Below are 14,294 nucleotides of genomic sequence, written 5' to 3' on the forward strand. Positions count from 1 at the left end.
TACAGCAGAGACCAGCAGTCAGACGCAGCGTTCAGGTGAACATGGCTAACGTCAGTGGCACACCATTAATAAAACCTTAATTGTCCTTTTCCTCTAAAGCCCCACCACCAAATCACAACAGATTCCACCTTTTATTCCACAAGGCTGTGAAGGGGATACTTTGGGAAAGGTTAAACACCGGAGAGAAAACACACATATCATGTTAATCTGACAGGCTCTGCAACTCAGGTTGCTCATATGGAAACGCTCAGGCCTCACCTGAGGTAATTACAGTGCATCAGTTATTGGTCAGTCTGTCTGGAAGGAGAGAGAAGGTCTAGAGAAGGAGGTGCTGGAGATAGAGAGAGAGACAAGAAAGAAGAAGAGAATTTAGTCCCACATGGAGCCTTAAACCAGACTGAAGTTCTTTTTGTCTCTCCTCACCTGCCCTCATCAGACAGTTTGGACAACCTCTCCCAGCCCTCCTAATGCGATTATGTCACAGAGATGAAACAAATATTTTCTAATATTGTCTTTCAGCAGGGCTCTTAGCTCACAAGTTTGCCTCGTTATACCTACTTTTCATCGCTGCAGCATCGGAACTGACATGAAATGTGAGTGCGGTTGTGTATAGTTAGCATAGCTAAAATGACGCAGACAGTTCGACTGTTCAATTAAAGGGGGTTACTCAAATGTGCTTTCTATAAATTCCACCACGCTCACTGTTCCACTGCCAAGTTCCCGCTCCACAAAAAGCCACAGGAAATATAATGCAATATTCAATTTCCACCTGCCTCAGGTGGGGTTCTCCTTTAAGACCAAGTTTCTGTCAGCAGGCCTTTAAGTAGGCTCTGAGATCCCTCATTTTGTGGTCAGTCATTTTCCCATAAATTCTGCTTCTGTTAGTTGCTAATAGGCTTGGCCCTTGCTTCGTTGTTTCACAGCAATATTGATGTGTGCTTGCCAGTTTGTTCTTCAGTGCTGCAGGTCTTTAATGACATGTAAAGGTGCTGCAGTTGATGCTTGTACCCAAGTGGAAAGTTTCAACTATTCTTGATAAATGAGCTCATTTTCACACAACCTGGACTATATTCCTTGAGTACCAGACAGAATAAATAATAGGATCAAGCTGTAGCTAGCCCTCCAAGCTTTATGACACACCCTTGGGGCTGTAACTAACGACTATTTTGATAGTTGAATAATCTATCGATTAGTAAAGCAAATAAGTATTCAGATTATGAATTGCCCAAATATTCAATGGCTTTTACTTAGCTGTCAGCTTCAAAGTTTCTCTTGAGGTTGTTTTAGACATATGCTTGTGGTAAATACAATTAAGATGCGTTGTGTACTTTTGTAATATTGCAATTTCTGATTTTGAAAAAGTGTTAAACCTGGTGGTTGGAACTGGAACACACATTCAGCATGATCCTCATTCACCTCTTGTATAACGGGCACACAGAGCAGTCCAACAACAATAGCAGCATTAGGAAGGAGTCCTATAGATTCTGTCATAACTTACCAAGAAACAAATGCTCTGTTGTCCTGAGGCTGAGATAACATTGCCGGTTTAGTAGTAAGATGTCCAGCTGAGCTCCACTGCTCTAACTGTTGCCTAAAAACCGTTCTCCTCAATGCTTAGGCCTAATTTTGATTTTTGATTTGAGTGTTCCAGCAGGTCTCCTTGCTGAGATCGGCATTGAATTTAGTCTGCATGCCCTTTGACTGTTAGAATATGGTCCATGTTTTTACATAGTTACTTTGGGAAGCAGCTCACATCAGGTAGTGACACACTTCACATGGCTAAACTGTAATGCTTTCATGTCAGAGCATTTAAAAAACATGATACCACAACCAATGAATCATAGATTGCATTCACTGGCAACTAATTTAGTCAGATTACTGATGCCCAGTGCCCATCCTCCACTTCTTGCCAGCAACTGTTTAAGCATTTATCTTCTAGATCAAACCATGCCTTGCCCTTGGCCCTCATTAAAAAGGAAGATCACCAAAAAGAAATCAGTCAAACTCCTCATCTTGTTACTAAAGTCCTCTGTGAGCTTTTCAAGCCTGACAACCGCTAATGCAGCAGTGAAACCTGGCTAGTAATCTCTGGTTCTGGCGACCTGTCCAGGGCCTGCCTTCGCCCGAGTCAGCTGGGATAGACTTCAGTCCCCTGCAACCCTAATGAGGAGTAAGCAGTGTATAGATGATGGATGGATGGATTTTATTCTCAGTGAAAAGCTTTGGGCTTTGGTATCATCGTGATTATAAAGTGAAGAACATTAGTTACCGTTATTCAGGTTGCCATGTGTTGCTAGAAAATAGTCTTTCTGACACAAGTCACAAATCTGAGATTTGAAAACCTCACTTGCATACTGAAAATTCCATTTCCTTGCACTGGTATACTCCACAAACTAGCATCTCTGAACTGAGCAGGAAAAAGGAAGATGACATTAGAAGAAGCCATAGTAAAAGTGGTGATATGGACAGGGAAAAGAAAGAGGGGAGCTTATTACAGTCGACCAGCACAGTATGCTGCTGACTACTGAATAACCTTAAAACTCATTGACTTGAGCCATGTCTAGCACAGGAGGGACAGTTAAAACGAGAAGAGAGCTATACATCCACCAGTCCTCATTCTATCAGTCAAATATCTGTACTGGTAATCAAGCAAAATCTCTAGAGTGATCCCACAACCATTATTCCAGGTCACTTTGGTTGACCTCAAATTTGTATTTCTTTGGAAAAAAAGCTGCACAAAGTGAAACCAGAAGGTCTATATGATATGAAACAAATCTTAATAGGACATGGAGCATAGAAGCAATACATAAAATATGGAAAATGGGGTTCATGGTGCCATATAGTGTATTTATGGCTCCCTCTTGACCCAAGAACTGCCTCAAGACATCATGGGCTCACCTGCAGCTTTTAAAGACTGTCTGAGCATATTTGTATGTTGTATTGAGTGCCTCGTGAGTACACAAATCAGTCTGAGTCAGGACAGCAGATACATTTGTGCTGGCATTATTCCCACCATCATTATCGTGATATCATTATACTGCTTATTAACTCATTGGCGACTATATATCATATGATGCATGCCACTTTCCTTTGTTTTTTTTTTTTTGCTGGTAATGATTTTATACTGTGCAAATTTAGATGCTGAAACGGAAACAAACAACATGCAATTTATATTTTATCTGTGTCTCGAAACGTTTTCTGCATGTGTGTATGACTGTGTCGTGCAATGTCCTGGCTTTACAGACTACATCATGTGTGTGGTGTGTCGGGGGCCTCTCTGCCTCCTTTTCCAAGAGCTCCAAGAGGAAATGTATCCCCTTATGTAAATGATGCAGCTGTCATAAATACTTGGCCAGCTGCCCTGGTCTCGCTCTCACTCATCCATTGGATCTACTGTCAGTTCTTAATTAGCGGTCACATTCTCCAGGCCTTTTCCACAACAAATGAGAAACAACTCAGGCCCCAGGCCCCTGTGTATTGTGTCTTGGTCAAGGAAAGGTGCTGGATTTGTGTGAGTTCTTTGTTCAAAGTCCATGGCTCTATAGAAACAAGTGCTATGATTATATATACCATTATAAATAATTTCTTGATGGCCAAACATACTTGTGTCTGAAGACACTGTTGCACAATGAGACTTTGTCCAGGCACAAGAACTTTTAGCATATTGGAAAAATTAATCTCATGAAAAAAAAATGTCAGAATCATTGTCTTCTACAATTCTACAGATTGGAATATCCAGAGCTAATCCAAATTATTGATAGTGGTTACAGATCTGTAAAATCCATTAAAACTGCCAATTTTTGATACTGTGAATAATTCTATGCACTGATTGTTGAGTCAATCTAAGTTCGGACACAGAAGTTGACAGAATACACACATTTGCTCCAATCCAATGCTTTCCTACCTGTTATTTCTCATCTCTCCATTTTTGGTAAAAAGCAGAAGTGTAGAAAGTCCAGTCAAGAGGTACTGGTTCTGTTCTGTTGTGTGTGAGCAGCAACTCTCAAGAGTTAGGATTCCATGTGAGGTTTTGTGATCAACATCAGAACCTGTGACCACTTGCAGGTGTGCATCTAGTGAAAATCATCTTTACCATTGACCTGTAGAAGCAACACTGTGTCTCAGTCTGTGATAATCTTCATGAACAGGGTTTGGATGGACACACCCTTACGTCAAAGATCATCAAAGCTCATAAGAAATGGGACTATGGCTTTGACCCAGAGACCAAACAGCAGTCTGTACTGAAGAAAATATCAAAGAGGAGATGATACTGCTATGCACTGTGAACTCATCACCCAGGAAATGTGGTGTGATCGCAGTTTGTTCTGACAGTTTCTTTTTTTTTTAATTTGTCATGAATAACTAATCAAAAGTAATATTGAATTGAACCTTCAGTTTTTACATCAAGTACTTTGTGAAAAACAACATTCTACATTTAGCAGACTTAGTGAAATACTTCAGCAGGTCAACCACCATGAACACTATCTTGGTGAGTATGAACTTCATTTAGCAGGACTGGCCAGTTGTTCCCTCAACAGACTAACAGAATGGTACTTTCATCTGCAGAATTGTTCACAAACTTCAGCACAGTGTCCAAAATCTGATGCCATCAGACAAGAGCTAAAGCCAGAAGTCTGTAAGCTGACCGACTGTGACATGAGAAAAAGCACATCTCAACAATTCTCCTTCTGCTTCTTGAGCAAACATATCATTTCACAGCAATTCCAGTTGCAACTCTGCACATCTGTCTATTATCTCCCCTTCTCGTCTCCCCAACCCGGTCTAGTCCACCAGGCCATGGTGCCTTGACAAGGTGTTCTGGATCGAACCAAGAGATCAGACCCGGGTGGATTAACAGAGGCATGATACTGGATCCATTCTGGTGGGTAGATATACAAATGAGTGGGAGAGAGATCGTCAGCTTTAACCGGTCCATTGGTAAGTTTTGTGGGCAGTGGACATTTACCAGAGGCCTCGAGACTCCTTGCAGGACTCAGGAACAGAAACACTATCCAGCACTGTGATCTCCAGACCTCTTTGTCCTTTCATCAGCACACCTTTCCATCTGTCAAACTTTGACTTTCTTGCATGCGCTCTTCCTTTTCTGTGCCAGACTTTGCTTGCTGTAGTATCTCTGGATTAGTGTTTGTAAGCCCGGTCTTTTTTCTTGGCAATGCCTCCACGTTGACAATCGAGGCTACAACGAGTCATTGTTCTTCTTACTGCTGCGTGTGCTTTGATCATGAACAAAAACATAAATGCAGTTTGAAATACTGCATTTTATTACGTAAAGTTTTTTGAAAGGTCTCTCTGGTGTCTGACCCTAAACCCCAACAGTGATCCTGAGCAGTGGTTGGAGTTTTTGTCTGAAAAAGATGAAGATGGATGTTGTGTTTTTCCTCCAGTCCGTCCTAATTGGCATTTTCCCATATCAATTCTTAACCATGTTAGTGTTTTTCTTCATACTTTCCTTCTCATATGTTGCTATGTGTATTTTAAGCCTGCAGGGTATTTCTGGAAGCAAACACAACTTAGTCTGAGGCTGCTGTGGAGACGGGACATACTACTTCTTTGTAACATTCCTTTTTTGAAGCTCTCAGTGAAGGTGTTCATTCATTAATCTTTTCCCATCCTCTGCTTCTTGGAGCTTCCAGGATTTTTGACTATTTTGATTGTGACTCTTCTGCCTTATTTTACATAGAAGTAGCACTACATTTCTCATTAGAGAGGTTTCAGAATCCCAATTTTGATTCGGCTGTGTCCTGGATTGCGCTCTGGTTTGAGCTAAGCCCTCCTTGGCTCTAACACACTGTCTCTCACTGTTTTTGTTTCTTTTTTTCCTCTTTTTTTATTCCACCAGGCCACTTTTCCCATTCGCCAGCAGCACTGCTGCCTCACCAAGGGGACAGAGAGTGTGCTATGCAAAAACCTGGGTAATGACTTTAAAATATATTACTGCGTCATGGACAGGCACTTGGAAAGTGTCCTGAACTGTAAATAAAAGCATTTCAATCTCGCATTTGCTCACCAAGCGGAGGAGAAATTCCACAGTAACTAAGTAAGTCGAGGTGGTGGAGCAACAACTACCTAAGCAGATGTCACTAGGACTGTGGTATGTTGGAGTGCTGAAGACACTGGCAACCTTTCTCATTTATTTCATCTGTTTTCTTACAAAGATGATCAGGACAGATGAAGTAACCGGAGCTGCCTGCCTGTCCTTTTACGGGCTTCTACTGTAGAAGAACAGACAGAGGAGTCGGAGCACAGGGTGGAGTTTTTGGGTCTTCATGAACAGTACAGAGTAACAGTTCAAATATGACGTGGCAATGTGAAATTAAACAGATGAGGATAAAAATTTCCAGGAATTGCCCTTGAATGGCAGAATTAAATTTGATGCCATAAAACATGGAACATACTGACAGCAATTTAACTCAGCACCACTTAAACATTTGACTCTACTTAAACTTACATTAGGAACACTACAAACAGTTTTTTTAAAAAATCTCTATCCCCACCTTTATTGCTGCCCTTTTGCAGGTTCTTGCTCCACTCTTGGTCATTGCAGATTTACTGTATTGTACATACTATATTACTATATGTTTCACTTCACATCTTAGTTGTCTGAGGGTCTGTAAAGTCACAGCTTTTTGTGTACTACAGCTAAGCTAAACGACCATCTCCTTCCCTCAAACCTCCAACAGATTACCTTCATGACACGCCTAATGCACCATGTTTTATAGCCGAGTAATGTCGGCTTTACACAGGGATTTGAACCTCTAAGCTGACCTTGAAACATGGCTGCTCTGTTGGCCAAGACACAGTCCTAACAGGCCGTGATTTATCACAGGAGACTTTGTGGATAAGTCTAGCTGAAATGGCTGTAGCTGTTTAAGGCCAACAGTTAAAGTGGGATGTTCATGGGCAAAGAGGGGCATGCATCTGCACTGATATTTCACACAAAGTTGTGTTACAGATTTTTCACCATGAAGTCATTAAAGTGTCTTTGGAAGCCTAACAATGTATTTCGGAACTACATCATGTTTTTAATTACAGGACGTTTTCTCTGTGGGTATTTCAAAAGAGATGACAGCTTGAAGAGCCTCAAATGAACTCATCAACTCATGCTGCCTGTGTTGCTGCTAATCCGAACTTTTCCAGAATTTTTAGGCTAGTGCCAAAAATTAAAGAAAAAACATGTTTTAGTAGGGACGGATCCCATCCTATGATTGTGTCATGTCATAACATTCTACTTACTCAAACTAGCATTCCACAGTGTCCACAGTGCAGCTACTGCAGAATGCTGTCTAGCTAGAAAACATAGTTTGTGTAGTGAGGAGTAAAAAGCATGTCTAACAATCCTAAAACAGATGTTTTAATTGCACACAGCATCTGTAGCTGCTCACAAAGTGACAGCAAACAAACTGCTTTTCATGTCTCTTTCTGTCCTGCTGAGTGATTCTCTGTCACAGATTGTCACGGCTCCATCTGCATGTCTGTGTCTGTGTGTGTACATGTGTGTGTATGTGTGCTTCCACATGTGTGGATTTGGCCTTGCAGACACCAAACTGGCCCAGGGGTTTCTCTGTCACTCTCCCCAGCCAGAGAGCCTTCTGTTCCACCATCATGCTGGAATGCTTTCTAGGACTTCCAGCTGGAGGCTCCAGGCCCAGGGCCCAGCTATCAGTCAGACCAATGGCCCAGCTCCTCTTCACCATGCTGGTGTGAGGAGAGACTCAGGAGTGGCTGCTGGGAGGATAGTCGTCCCTGTCTGTTCTTTGATGGGACCTGACAGCAGCCTGTAGGCTGTCAACGCATTCCTGCACAGCTGCTCTTAAATCACAAATGGGATAGCTGTAGTGTTTTTTTGTGTGTCTGTGTGTGCGTAGGCTGGAGCACAATGTGCAACTGTGTGTTTGATGACATGTGCGTGGGTGCAAGCGTGTGCTTGTGTGTATGAATTATTCCATCTCTGCTTCACATATCAATTTTTGAGTGATGAAGTGTTTCTGTGTGTGTAAATGAGTTAACGTTAACACACGAGTAAGACTTACTTTCCATTTTAGAAACTCTCCGGAGATATAGCTTTGTCTCTGTACATTGTGCAGTTGTAGTGTTGAGGCTGATAAGGAAATGTTTAGCCAATTTAACCAGACTGCTGAAATGATTTGGAATCCTCACCAGGCCACTAGGGCATATCAAATGCATGGTGGAAAACTGGATTGTTTGTACAGTGGCGAAGCTAACTGAAATACTTAGAAGCAATTTGTTGTGTTCACTCGAGAGACTGAAAGATCTGTGTGTGTGCTTTTGGTGTTTAACGTACCGTTGCTTCTTATTTTGGTCTTGTGTGAGTTTATGTGAGTGTAAGATGGTGTGGATGGAGGCTGTACATGTTTCCATATATGTGTGCTTGTCAGAGCATATGACTACTTGTGTGCACTTTGCCATGGCCTCTGTAGCCCAGTGTTGACCCTCTCTCTCTCTCACACACACACTTACTGATTAACACAATCTGTCCTTTCAGATCCATGAGCGGCTGCAGCACTATGAAGAAAGCAAACCCATCCCTGTTCTGGACAGCGCAGCAGCTCTGGCCCGTGAAGTAAGCTTTTTTTTTTCTGTAAAGATCGCTGATAAAAGAAATAGACACTCCATATTGGGCACCAGGTGCTTTCAGAACAGGTTTAGAAGTATGACACTAGGTCCAGAAGTTTCTGGGAGTCATGTTGATAGCGTAGCCCTGCGACAGACTGGCGACCTGTCCAGGGTGTCCCCTGCCTTCACCGGAGTCAGCTGGGATAGGCTTCAGCGACCCTAATGAGGATTGAGCGGTCTATAGATGATGGATGGATGGATGTTGGTAGCATGAACACGAGTCTTCTAAATGACAGTCTTCTCATAAAGCTGGGCTGTATAGCTGAAATTTGTATCTGAGTAAATTTTCATTTTTGTGGACATTCATATTTATTGTTCATTATTAGTTACCTATTTTTAGTCAAGACCACCACAACCAGGCTGAAGCCACCATACTACACTGATGTCAGGGTTCTGAGTGTTTAATCTAGATCAGGTATCACTGGACAGGGACCACACACCAGCCTCCACACACACACCAGTATGTCAAGTCTGTTAGCCTTTGGAGCAAGTCGTTGGGGGTGTGTCACTTTAGTGGAGGTTTTTAAAGCATAAAGCGAGGCTGACAATGGCAGTCACCAGTCTTCGCCAGCCACAAGTTCTTTAAGGGAGGTATAAGTTCAAAGGCAACAAGTGCCCCTGGTGGCCCCAGTCTACCACGCCTTGGGAGACCTGCAAGGACACCACAAGTAGAGCAACATAGGGTGAAAGGTCTCTGATATCAAGGAATATGATGGACTGAGCTAAGATGAGAACATACTTGAGGTTTGGTCATGCAACTGAAGTTTACATTTTTCTTTTTTAATATGTGTTTTTTTTCGGTTTGCTTCTAATGCATTTAATTGAAACTGTTAAGCACTATTCTTCCTCTGGTTACTATCAGCAGTACATATCTCTGGTGCTTTAATGTCCAGGCCTATGATAGTTGTATATATTCTGTTGGTGTTCAGCTGCTTTTAGATCTGACTGTATATGATTCAGATCATTTTCATACTCATTGTATTCTATATGAAAGACACTACAACACTAGTAACAGTTGCATTTGTCTCATTTATTTAGATTTTCCTTTAATTTGTCGCCCAACCACAAAACCATTGTAACTTTTCTTCGTAGCTTGTCATATTTTTTGTGTTTGAAACCCATGCACACATGATTTTTCTTTACCTAAATCCAGAGAGATGAAGTGTCAGCTGCTTGATAGTTTGTCTTGCTGTATAATAGCCTTGTGTTGTGATGATTGAACGCAGAAACTTCAAATCGAGTGCCTCTTGTGTGTCCATAACATACAGCCACGCAGCCATACATACTTCCTACCCTGTTCCTTTCCCAGTTTGTTTTCTAGAATTGGTCACTGTTACAATAACACTACGCTGTCCCCACGCTGCACTCACCGCCTACCCTGCTGCCTGCTTTCTACCCAAATGTCTCGCTAACCACCACGAAATCGGAAATCCAGCCCCGCAAAGCCAAACTGATCATTTTCCTCGGGCAGAAACCGGATAGAAACACGCGATCGGAAGAAAGCTGAAGATGGATGGACACACTGTGACAAATCATTTTAGCAGACAAACTATAGATGACATATAAACAGAAGTCAAGGGAGGAGAGACCACATTGAATAATAAACAAATTCAGAGAGCAGACGCACCATTGCAGCATCGCTTATTGCGTGCAGTCTCGCTTCATTGGTTAATCTTGCTAATAAGACTCACTTCTGCCATTACATGAACAATAACATTAGCAACAGCACCACTCATGAGCATTTTCTTCCACTGGCCCTGCAGATCTGGTGAAGCTGTAAAAGATATTTAGTTTGATTCATCGACTAAATGTCCAGTGTCGTGACATTCGTTACCGTATTGTTCATCTGCAATATTTATTGAAAGCCACATGTGCACATAAGCTTGCAAGTGCCTCACTCACATCCACATGTGCGCACACACACACCTGTGTAAACCCAAGCCCCAGCCTGGCATGGTGAATGGAGAGGAGGAAAAGCACTTTTACTGGTGTGTGGTTTTGTTTGAAATCCCCAGCTCTGTTTATTGTAATCAAAGTGCCTCCGTCTATTCCACCCCTTCTAAAGAGCCCACAGCCATACATCATCCTAATTAGTACTGAGTCAAGGGAAAGACGAGAGAAAGAGGGGCTGAAACCTTTACAGCCGGTTGGTGTAAAGACCGAGGAGGACAGAGTCCAGAGTGTCTTGAGTGTGTCACAAAAGAAAGGCCATCTTGTGGTCTAGAGTGGTTTTCCTGACCTAACGGGCCACAAGTGTCAATGATGGACTCAGAATGTTCCAATCTGGAGAGGTCACAGACACCGGTACAGGCAACATAACTCCCAAACCACCCTAGACCCTTATCCAAACCAGGATGGCAGAACCTGAATCTGTCATAATCTCAAAATACCTTTTATAGCTCTTTTTTCCCCCTGAGAGTTTGTTCTTACCCTGCTGTTAGTACTGGCAAAGGACACTGCTAACCAGATAACACCAGAACAAGAATTCCACCGATTCAAAAACCCAACAGAGTGTGAAGGTTCACTTCTGTTTCTCTTTCCTCATTCTTGGCTCGGCCTTTCCAGGTTGTGGCAAGAGTCCATAGACTGTTCAAAAGACCCCCAACTATCAGCCTCCATCTTCTCTCCCCCCTTACAGATTTTCTTTCTCATTCTGTTTGTCAAATTACAGACTTTCAAATTTATGCTTCCTGGTAAGTGTCCCGCAAAGCGTCTCCCTGGGATTATCAGGTATCGGGATACAGCCCAGAGATGGTGTATCAAAGCATCTCACAGCACACCACAATCCCGAGTCTGCCCTCCTTGACTAGTCAAAAAAAAGAAACACTCCCGACCCAGAGCGTTGCAGTGTATTTTTAAAGCAGATTGTTTTTCACCCGTGTCACCGCTCCAAATGAACGCTATTGAAGTGGTGGCTGAGGACTAAAGTTCAAGCAGAGAGATCTACAGTTAGATGAAATTCATTTCAGGCTTGGGTTTCGGGTAATGGAGGCCTAATTTATTGGCTAACATAAAATGACACTTCAACCCCTGTCTGGCCCCGGGTGCACTGTCTAGAGCGCACAGCAGGTGACTGCCACTGCTCAAGCACACCAGCACCGCCGCTGCAGCCTGAAACACGATCGATACTTGGCTGTGGGAGAAGGAGCTGTATTACATACATATAAAGACATGTCAGTTGGTGACTGCACACTCGCTTTCTTGAAGGTACAGACACAATCATTACAGCACACAGTCTCTCTCCAGCCCTCATCAGACCTGAAATAGAAACACTCCTGCTTCATTGTGGAATGTAAAATACCACATCACATTAATCAAAAAGGGCAAATCAGCTTCACACACGACCCAGCTCTCTGGAAGTTCCAATCTGTCGATCCACCCAGACGCTATCAATCCTGTCGAAAGCCAGACAGCCACATCAACAGGAAGCTGAATGCCAGCCTTTGTTCCAGATCACTGTCCATCCCTTGAACTACGACTGTATGTCCTGGTGACCTTCTCTCGTTAAAAGTGCTTTTTCCTCTTCTGGCCAACTTCCCAGCATCTACTGTATATACCCACCCTGCTGTTACCTGGAAAGACCACTGGGTGCCATCAGAGAGCACTGGTCTACAGTCCATCCATTTAACATCTAAAGGGAAAGAAACAGATGGAGAGAAAGGGTTTCATCAGTGCCAAGTGGCTCTTTATGTCGGTTTTACATCCAATATTTAGCATTTATTTAAGCATTGGTGTTGTTAATTTTAAAAACAGATTCCCAATCAAATGAATTCATTTTAACTGCACTGCTTTGGCTCTGATGCAGCCACCTCTGTGTCACTTTGTGAGATCGAGCAACGTCCTGCCCGCATGACTACTTAGTAGGTTATGTGACTTGAGTATTAGCCTATCAACACTGAAAGATAAACGCTCCAAAGCTGTCTTCAATAAACGGATAGAAAACAGATGATTTTATTTTTTCCTGCTATGTGTCGTATCCAAACATCAGTATTTTTTTGATTGTTTCATATTATGGGAAGCATTTTTTTTATTTTATAGACTTAATACTAAATAATTAACAAAATAATCTACACTGAAATTAGTGATTGGTGGCATCACCGTCCAAACACACTGAGATAAACTGTTCAAGACACACTGTCTCTGATACCTCCTGTTTGTTCAAATAATTTTTTCATGTCATTCATCAAACATATAATCCAAATAATTATACATATATTTTATGTTTATGTCTAAAAAGGTTCAACATATAAATGTACATGCTTGTATGTCGGTTAACTTGCTGGTTACATAACAATACTTTGTGTAATTTTGTTTTTTCCAGTGTTATAGTTTAAGCATTTTAATAATGACCACATTAGTAATATTTCTGGATTGACTATTAGAAGCTTTTAATTTCATTTTCAATCCCAGTCTCTTTAAATTTGATTATTTGCATGAGGAAAATTCCCATATTCACTATTTCCTTTTAATTTTCTTTTTCTAAGAGTGTGAAAGCCAGTATTTAGACCGTGAGACTTTAAAACATTTATTGAAGCCAATAAAATATAATAATAGCCAAACATATCCGTGCAAGACTGTGTAAAATCTAATCTAAATGCAGCCTCAGAAGTCATTGTCCTTAAATGGTTACTGTAGTAAACCAGTGGATTATTGATCAGTTACACTATAAGTGAGGCCAAAATGCATTTTATTCATCATATAAAATGCATTATGCTGCCAGCAGAGATCAGGTTTTTCAAGTAAAAGGTTTAATACAAGCAGGGTTAATACATTTTATTAAAAGCCATTTAAATGTAAGGTTACCTTCTTGTTTTGGCAGCCATCTATCACAGTAGTGAGACCTCAGCCGTTCAGGGTCAATGAAGAGCTGTAAACTGACATGCTGGGATCAAACTTATCTAAACACTGCAGCGCCTGCCATGACATTTAACAAATGAAATACACACAGTCTCAGAGGAGGCCAGCATCACTTTTTGCCCTTGCTCTCTGGGAAGGTCTGAGGATGGAAAATGTGATTTCAGCAGGGAAGCATGAAGGTAGACAGTGGAATGTGTTGTCAAACATGTCCCATCTGTCCTCCATGCTGAGTAATGGGACAAGCAGCTCCAATAGAACAATACTGGGGACTGAAAGCGTACAGCTCTCTGTCTGCTTCTGTCTCCCTCGCTGGAAACTGTGTGGCGATGAGATGATGGATGGTTCTGTATCATAGCAGGAGATGTTGTCTCACTAAAGACACTGACCTCGATTCCCCTTACATTTCTGTCTGTCTGTCCTTTTCAGGTATTCTCTCACTTTGTCAGGTTTTCTTCTCTTTTCTTTTCTCTATTGATCCAGTTGTTTGTTTTGGCTTTTTTTCTGCTTTGGTGCTTTTCTTAAATTGCCCTTTTTGTACCTTTTTCTCACTTTAATCTTGTCAGATTCATCTTTTTCTTTCTTCTGTTTTTTGTATATTTGGTAAAAGGAAGTAACACACTAGCATTAGGTTCAACAAGAGTAACCTGTGACCACTGTTGCTTTTCATTAGCAGGATATCTTTTCCTTGGGGGGGGGAGTTCAAAACTAATGGATATAATGAAAAGACCCCCACACCCCCTCAGCCAAACGCACATGTTCCTGTCTTCGGATAAAGTGACATA

The 14,294-nt window shown here is 41.8% G+C and overlaps 1 protein-coding gene across 4 annotated transcripts in view; it reads left to right on the top strand.

Annotated features, from left to right (window-relative positions):
• mpp7a (MAGUK p55 scaffold protein 7a) overlaps positions 1-14,294 on the top strand; it is a 160,225-nt gene that overhangs the window by 65,197 nt on the left and 80,734 nt on the right. For all 4 annotated transcript variants that reach the window (XM_051940399.1, XM_051940401.1, XM_051940400.1 and 1 more), the window contains exon 4: positions 8,525-8,602. In XM_051940399.1, the coding sequence (XP_051796359.1) occupies positions 8,525-8,602 (78 nt within the window). The remainder of the gene's footprint in view (positions 1-8,524; positions 8,603-14,294) is intronic.

This window comes from Acanthochromis polyacanthus, chromosome 20 (genome assembly GCF_021347895.1).
Source record: "Acanthochromis polyacanthus isolate Apoly-LR-REF ecotype Palm Island chromosome 20, KAUST_Apoly_ChrSc, whole genome shotgun sequence".
Classification (NCBI taxonomy): domain Eukaryota; kingdom Metazoa; phylum Chordata; class Actinopteri; family Pomacentridae; genus Acanthochromis; species Acanthochromis polyacanthus.